The sequence below is a fragment of the Drosophila takahashii genome, chromosome 3L (assembly GCF_030179915.1).
Source record: "Drosophila takahashii strain IR98-3 E-12201 chromosome 3L, DtakHiC1v2, whole genome shotgun sequence".
NCBI classification, from domain to species: Eukaryota; Metazoa; Arthropoda; class Insecta; order Diptera; family Drosophilidae; genus Drosophila; species Drosophila takahashii.
Window position 1 is genome coordinate 17,667,995 of NC_091680.1, and position 8,077 is coordinate 17,676,071.

At 39.0% G+C, this 8,077-nt stretch overlaps 3 protein-coding genes across 3 annotated transcripts in view; all 3 read right to left on the bottom strand.

Moving 5' to 3' along the window:
- The window catches only part of dpr6 (defective proboscis extension response 6), a 119,639-nt gene extending 115,306 nt beyond the window's left edge, over positions 1-4,333 (bottom strand). Inside the window, exon 1 of the mRNA XM_070214695.1 lies at positions 3,545-4,333. The gene's annotated coding sequence lies outside the window, so the exon portion shown is untranslated. The remainder of the gene's footprint in view (positions 1-3,544) is intronic.
- Positions 4,334-5,679: 1,346 nt separating this feature from the next.
- vnc (GNAT family N-acetyltransferase vnc) lies at positions 5,680-6,399 on the bottom strand. The gene has a single exon (XM_017142404.3). It carries the CDS (start codon positions 6,397-6,399, stop codon positions 5,803-5,805), a length of 597 nt encoding a protein of 198 aa, XP_016997893.2. The 3' UTR covers positions 5,680-5,802.
- Positions 6,400-6,427: 28 nt separating this feature from the next.
- On the bottom strand, positions 6,428-6,932 carry LOC108057940 (small integral membrane protein 13). The gene is made up of 3 exons (XM_017142406.3): positions 6,838-6,932; positions 6,680-6,787; positions 6,428-6,585 (listed from the first exon to the last, which is right to left on the bottom strand). The coding sequence occupies exons 2-3, from the start codon at positions 6,756-6,758 to the stop codon at positions 6,428-6,430; spliced, it is 237 nt and encodes a 78-aa protein (XP_016997895.1). The 5' UTR covers positions 6,759-6,787; positions 6,838-6,932.
- Positions 6,933-8,077: the final 1,145 nt, after the last annotated feature.

Sequence of the window (8,077 nt, forward strand, 5' to 3'; positions counted from 1 at the left end):
GCTGCGTAGGAAGCCAAAGAATATGTGTGGGAAATCTCAACCTTCTAGCTTTTGTAGTTTCTGAGATCTCAGCGTTCATACAGACGGACAGACGGACAGACAGACAGACAGACAGACAGACAGACAGACAGACAGACAGACAGACAGACAGACAGACAGACAGACGGACAGACGGACATGGCTAGATCGACTCGGCTAGTGACCCTGATCAAGAATATATATACTTTATGGGTTCCGCAACGCTTCCTTCTAGCTGTTACATACTTTTGCACGAATCTAGTATAGTAAGTTAAGTTTGACTTTAATTTTTTTGTCATAATTAAGGTACAAAATGTACTTACAAAATGTATTACACTCTTTTCAACTTAAAGCGTATTTTATTTTAAAAAAACATATGTTAATTAAATCAAATATAAGTAATATTTTAAATTATGTTATTAGGAAATATATTATTTTAAAAACAAAAAGTTTATTTAATAAATTATATTATTGAAAAATTCATTAATTGCAAGGAATAAAATGATTTGCTTAGAACGGTGTACAAATAAAACATATACGAAATGTAAAACATAAGTAGATTCCTGTGTTTATTAACTACATAACCCACTAACTAAATGCATCTTTAAGAAGGGTCAACTTTTAATGAACATGCCCCGTTCCGTCGTGAAAACTCAGATTTCCCAGCTCGTGTCCTTTGCAGCACCATTTCCACAGCTTACATACTCCCACTCGTTAATAACTTTTCATGTTGTGAAGGAACAGCATCCACGCTTGTTTCTGTAAATAACTTCTGAGAAAATGTTTGCGCAGTATGCAAAACTTTTCGATTGTGGCAATCGTTCCTTGGGCGCAGCACACGTGCATTCTGAAGTTCCGATTGCGGAATTGATTTAAGAACTTCATAAATAGGTCGAAATAAAAGGAGAGTAATGAAAAACCCCGATTTCCTTTTAAAAACTATTGACAGCTTGAGTACGGCGCCCAGCAAGCGTAATGCAATAAATCCATTGGATGCAATTCAAAAGGACTGTCCTCGCAATCCTTTCATTCAAGAGGGATTTAATAATTACAATATTCACAATGAGAATCCCTGCTTTTTTGCCTCGTCGAAAGGCATTTCCATGCTGTCTGTCCTTTGCGAGAGTCCCGTCTCTTGCTGGCTCATTTAAGAAATATTTAATTTCGAGAAAATGAATTATACATGCAATTTGCAGGCAGCTCTATTTCTTGTTTTGCCGCCGCCTTACTTATGATGCGTCTTTGTCCTCCGATGGCCCAGCCGGAGAATTAATTACGCCGCTGAAAGTTGATTCCCGCCATAGATGTGGATGCGGCGGCCCGGATGCGGAAGTCCTCGTGCCAATGCGACCACAACTGACCCAGTTGTTTAATTGAATTGAAGCCATAAACACTTGGAGTAGAACGACCGCAGCCACACAAAACGGGAGTGAGCGCGTCGGGAATGAAAAATGGCCACGGGCAGGGGCACTCGCTAAATAACTTTAATTAGTAGTGCGAATGCGGCCATCAATCACCTTTGCCTGTTATGCGAGCGAGAGAGAGAGCGAGAGGGCCAGCGGAAACGGAAATGGCAAGCGGAAACGCCAGCGGAAGCCACGTGGCCATTGCTAAGCATTTTGACAGCTGTGCCTGTCGCTTATGCAACAAAGCACACACACACTCGTGCACTGTGGCAAAAATTAAGGTTTCTGAGTAGATGTTAAATAAAACATTATTACAAAAACCATTTTAAAATAACTTTAAGAATAAAGAAAAAATAAAAGTATTGTTCAACGATTAGTTTATTGATTAAGATGAAAGTGCAAGTAAAAGATTTCTAAAAAAAAGGATTTAAGCCATATTAAAACCCATTTTTATAGCTTAAGGTTTAATATATAATTTAAAAATATAAATAGTTTCAGCTTAAATCTTTGTACTTGGGCATATTTTAATATATAGGAATCCTTTTTAAATTTGTATATTATTCTGATTTAAAAAAAATCATAAAATTTATTTTAAAAAGTCAAATTACAAAATACTAGAACTATTATTACCATGAAGAAAACGTTTTAGTGCACATTTGACCTTAAAATTGTATTTTAGTTTTAAAAGCACTCTTCCTAATTTGCCAACAAACAATATGGCAGAGAACCGCAAATTGCATAATTTTTTCCCTGTGCATCCACTGCGATGTGTACCAAAAATTAAAGAAATTCGAGAAAGTAAGGAATTAATCAAATTGCAAATTTCATCAGCGTGGCGGCGAAAAAAAAGCGACTGCAGATGTGGCAAGCGGAGGAGATGGCGTTCAGCGTTTCAGCGAGTGCCAGGCAAAGTTGTTGACATCTTCTGAGCCAACACGTACCGCCGGCACCAACAAAAACACACACACAAAAAGTAGTAAACACTTGACGGGAGCAGCAGAAACAACACGAACAAAGAGCCACTAGTGCCAAAGAGATGGCAGGACCAGGACCGGAGCTACAGCTACAGCAAATGTTTGCTTAAAAATGATGCGAGCCCCACGAGAAGAAGAATTTCGGGATGGAATGGCTTTTGGATGGGGGAGCGGATGCTTCTTCTGCTCCTGACAGATGCAAGACGCGTTGACAGTGACAAAGACAATGATGACGACGATGGTTATGTTGGGGCTCATCATCATGGTGATGTGGGGATGGGGATTGGGATGTGGCAATGTGGCGCTGGCGGTGGAGGCCAGCATTTGGCATAATCCTGATGACAAAATGTCATTACACCATCTACATAGTGAAGTTGCCTTTTGAAGTTTTCCGAGCAGGAGGTTGGCATCATTGCAAGCTTAAATAAATAAATAAGACGCTACCCGCTGACAGCTAAAGTTTGTACGGCTTGCCTCTGCCGAAAGTCGGGGTATTTCCATATTAAGTGAAAATAAGTTTTCAAGAAATATATGCACAATTACAGTCATATTTAAATAGTCCTTGATGGTCCTGGCGTAACTCCAAATTTGTGTGAATCCTTATCTTGGGTTTGGTATCATTTTTTTTTGTAATGTACATTTTAACTAAAGCTAACTTTCCTCTACTGAAAATAACTTATTTTCAATGGTCCATAGAAATTTACAGATTCCACTTGTCATTTACATTGTTCTCTAAATATTTGTTAAAATAAATATTTAAATAAAAAAATATACATTTTACTCTTTTTTACTTCTGAGGATTAAAATATTATTTAAATTTAAATAAATTTATTCCCATAATGATGTTGATGTTAATTGCATTAAAAAAGATAAACAAAACTACTGCTAATTGTTAAACAAATATTTAGTAATAATTTGATAATAATAATTAATAAATTTACTTCAGCCTGTTTAAAAGAGTGTAGAATTTAAACTACTCAGAAAAGCGCGATTATTAAATAAGAATTTAGTTGTCCAATAAATCTTTTAATATTTCTTAAATATTTAAGATATTTAAATAGAGGGTAAATGCAATTGGAAACGTTCGACTGCAAACGGATACAGTGTACTACATATATAGGTATAATTCCGCTCCTGTTGACTTACCACAACTTTTGGGAGTAGTCCTTGTTCCGGAGTCTGTTTCGGCTACAGTTATTCCACTTTCCCCAAGAATCGGCAGTCACGCGAGTGGCCCAGTCATTGACAAATGGCCAGGGAGCTGCTCGGCAGCTATTGTTTTATTTTTATTTTTATTTTATTTTATTTTACTTCTCTACGTTTCCAGAGCACTTTTCCTCGGCGTTTTTCCCCCGCTTCGCCGCGAATTGGCCTAGTTTCGTTTGGTCTAGTATTTGGTGTTGTTTTTCGGCTGGGTTTTCCGTGTGTTCCGTAGGCCTAAAGCCTCCACTCCGGCTGCAGTTTTGAGTTACTTGGCACTTGTCTAATGCCTTTGTCTGCTTTTCTTCTGCTTTCCTATGCTTTTTTCATGCTTTTCTGCCAGACGGGCGACGCAGTGTCTTTGCTTGCACTTGAGGAAGCGTTATCTGGGTGGTGAGTGTTGGTGTGGGTTTTGTGCGGTTGAATTAGCGAGTGAGACACGAACTTTTGACCCCGTTTCGACAATAACAACACAAGAAGAGCAGAGGCTTTTGAACCACTGGCCGGCTTTTTGGCTTTTCAACACTCTGAATGCGTTTACATTTATGTCCGTTACTGTTTTCTGGGTCCTATGGATTGCTTGAATTAATGGCGTTTTTTTTGTTTTGGGTGCCTTCCCTGTTATTGATTTAGCAGGGCTTTATTGCCAGAGTAATAATAAAATTCAGCCATTTCCCATTTGATTTGATTTACCAATCAGCCGTTACTTTCACTAAAAATATTCTCTTTCCTTTACAGAACTTTAAACACTTTTCACTATTTTCGATTTAACATATCATGTTTGTAAATGTCTTTTGCATTATTACGAATTGTTTGAATTTGGGGCTTTTCCGTCTTGTTTATTGATTTAGCAGGGCGATATTGCCACAATAATAATAAAAAATTGTAGTCATTTCCCGGTTGTGTTTTTTATAGCCAATCAGCTGTTACACTTTATGTACTTTCTTCTCTCTTTCAGCCAAAAAAGAGCGAAACTACCGTTAAGGTTTTTAGCACTTTTCACAATTATAGCTCAAGTTTTGATTGGGGTTTTGCGCACGTTTTACGTAGCTAGCCGAAAACTGGTGGAACATCCGTGAACAGGACGTTTTTGCTCAGCCAGCGCCTCACGAACTGAACTCAAAAACTGCGAAAATACGCGAAAAGCCAGCATCTCGGCTCAGCTGTGATTACGGTACTTTCTCTCTGGGGCTCTCTCTCTCTTTGGCGCCATCCGGAAAAGTACCGTTCTCCACGTGGCGGGCGAACAGCTGTTGCCGCAGATGTTCCACTGAGCATGCGCAAAAGGAGTCACTTGGGAAAACTGGGAAATTACAAAGCTCCGCTACTGGAAAATCCGTTAAGTGAGAACAGTTTTCGTTAGCCATAAAGGATTTTCCACCAACACGTCACCTACAAAATGCTACCCAAAAGTTGGCGCGAAAGTCAACACTTCGCACATAAAGACATCTTTCCGCTTGGCCAACTTTTCGGGCCAACAAACTTTTCACATTTCACAAAAAGCCCACATTTTTTAACCCACATTTGGCATCAATTTACCCATTACATAGGGCTAAGGGACCTCTATAGCTTGGAAAAGATGGGGAAACTTTTCAAAACATTCGAGGAATTTTAAATTATTTACAGAAGTCGAATAAATAAGAGTTTTGGAGTAATAATCCTTTAAACATAATCAAAATAAATACCACACTTATTAAGAAAATATTTATAATGCTTTTATGTAAACTCCCACATTTTAGAAAAACAATTTATGGTTCTTTGTATTTATGAAAAGGTTTCTGAAAAACATAATTTAACGAAAGAGTTTATTAGGAAATCTTCCAGCTGAATATTTAAAAATTTAAGTTTAAAATTGTTTACCAAATGCTTTTAAATAAAAATAAAGATAAAATTAACAAACGAAGAGGTAGATGAAGAGACACTGGAATATTCTTAACATTTGGTATAATAAAATTATTTAAAAAAAATCATTATTTTTAAAAATAAATAAGAATTTAGGAGACAAAAATGTCGAGTTCAATCTTCAAAAAGCATTAAGTGCAAGACCTTTGGAGTCCCAAAACCTCTGTCAAAACAACCCGTTCTTTGTCATTACTTCTGTTTTAATTGTAGTTACGTTTTATATGTTAATTAATTACAAAACCCTAATGCACAAAAATGCAAAAAACGTCGAAACCCGCATGCGCCAGTAGCTTGTAAGTGTTTTAGCAACAGTGGCCGTCGTGACCGCTGTGGTTGTGCGAATGACCATGTCCGCTCGATCTGTGGGCCACCTTGTTGTTGTCCTCCTCCTCGCCCGCCTGCTTCGCGGCCTTGGCCTGATCCTCGTCGGCGAACTCGCTGAGGTCGCGCCGCATGGCATAGGCATCCTCGCCATCGGCATAGTACTTGGGCTCCACCTCGATTATCTTGAACTTGAGGGCATTGGTGTAGAGGTTCAGAGCGGCCCGATTGCTCTTCCTCACGTGCAGCGAAACGTACTGGGCGTTGAAGCACTCGACCATGGCCTGCGAGGCCTGGTTCATGAGCTTCTGGGCGAGACCCAGCCGGCGATAGGAACGCTTGACGGCCAGCGAGGTGATGTGCCCATGGCGACTCTCCTCATTGGGCTCCGGCTCCTCCATTTTGGCCAGGACATAGCCCACAATGCCGCCCTTGTCGTCCTCGGCCACGTAACTGAGCTGCGGCCAGGTGAGTCCATGGTAGAAGTAGTACTTCATCTGGTAGTTCTCGGGCAGGCACAGCAAATTGCAGTGCTGCATGGTCATTAGGTCCTCCGGTTTGGCGCAACGGATGTTCATGGTGGTGCTGTTCTGCTTTACTCTATTCCTAATCTCTGCGAGCTTTCCTGGCTCTTCCCGGCTGATGTGGCTGCAGATTCTGGTGATCCCAAGCGAGTGGCTGCTGCTCCTCCGGCTCCTCTTGACCCAACAACTCTCGAACCAGACGGAATTTCGATAGGAACGCCTTCCAGATGAGGAACCAGCCTGCAAAGAGGAGTCAGATTTCTGGATGAGCTGTCGTTCGGGGCAGTGAAATTCGACTCCAAGGTGGCATGATCGTCAGTGGGCGCCTGCTTACCCAACAAAATAATCGCTGCGACGATACTAACAGAGGCTAATATGGTGAAAATGAAAACCAAGCCCGTTTGCAGGGACATTCTAACGGGGGTAACTCGAAATCAGGCGACTGTAAACATTAAACTATAAGTGGAATTGGAAATAATAATTTAAAACTACTTGGAAATTGTGGGTTTTTGATTTCACAGCAGCGAATTAAATGTTTCTTTCCCGTTTTTATGAATTGCTGACTATCACAATAAAAAACAGCTGTCAATTAAGTGTGCCCGTTTGGCAATACTGCCGAATACCAGGGGCGCATTTGCACTACCAAATTGGGAAATATACGCAAAATATAACAAAATATAAAGAAAAGAAATAACTATTAGTTCGAACTATTAACTTTTAAAATACAAATAAATTGCTCTATGGGTTCCACTTTTGTTTGAAGTTTCTAGCACTTGCTACATTCATAGCCACCAAAGACCACATGGGGTTAGACAATTCACTAAGCCATCTATTGAAACTGCCCTCGATGTCTGGCTTTTAAATTGGTCACTTCCTGCGTCATGCAAAGCACTACTTATTGTCCCGCATTTGGGTTAGTTTTATTTAATATCCACCTGCCTGTTTAATTTATTTTTATTTGCGAAAGAGCACACTTCTTGCACACTTTTTACACCGGCTCAGTATGACCAGAGTTAAGGAGGGGGGAAAATACCAAGTCAGGTATTCTTAGACACTGAAAAAAATCGAATAGGAAATATAAGGGGGATTCCCTAAACTGTTGAATTGCTGAATTGTTGAATTTTGGTCAGCTGTTAATCAGCTGTTCCATACAAAGTCAACTTTCAGAAATTTCAGCAATTCATCAGCCTCGGGGCTGCTGAAAATTTTGTTGAATTGCTGAAAAGCCAGAATTGCCACCTTTTTTTAAAAGTCGTGGCAACTCTGTAACATTTTATTATCTCCAGTACGCATTATTTATTTTAAAATCAACTTAGAAAGCATATTTGTGGTTCTTTTTACCTTGGTAACACTTTTAGACAGTAACTAGCAATAATAAATCAAATTTTACATGCCTTAAGTTCCGTGAAACTTTTCAACAAATAACAGCTGTTTGAAAATTCAACAGGAACTATTTTGGGTCGTTCCCTTAATTGCTGAAATTTTTTGTTGAATTTTCAACAATTCAGCAATTCAACAGTTTAGGGAATCCCTCTATAAATTATTAAGTGAAAATTTCCTTGTCTGAAATTAAAAAAATATATATATGTATGAAAAGGAAATAAAATCAAAAGTAATTGGTATTAACCGTTCAATTTTAATTTCAAATTCCCTCCAAAACCAGCACCAGGAACTAGTTCTATTAAGAAACCGTATTTTTAAAATAGTAAATACCGAAATTCAGAAATACCAA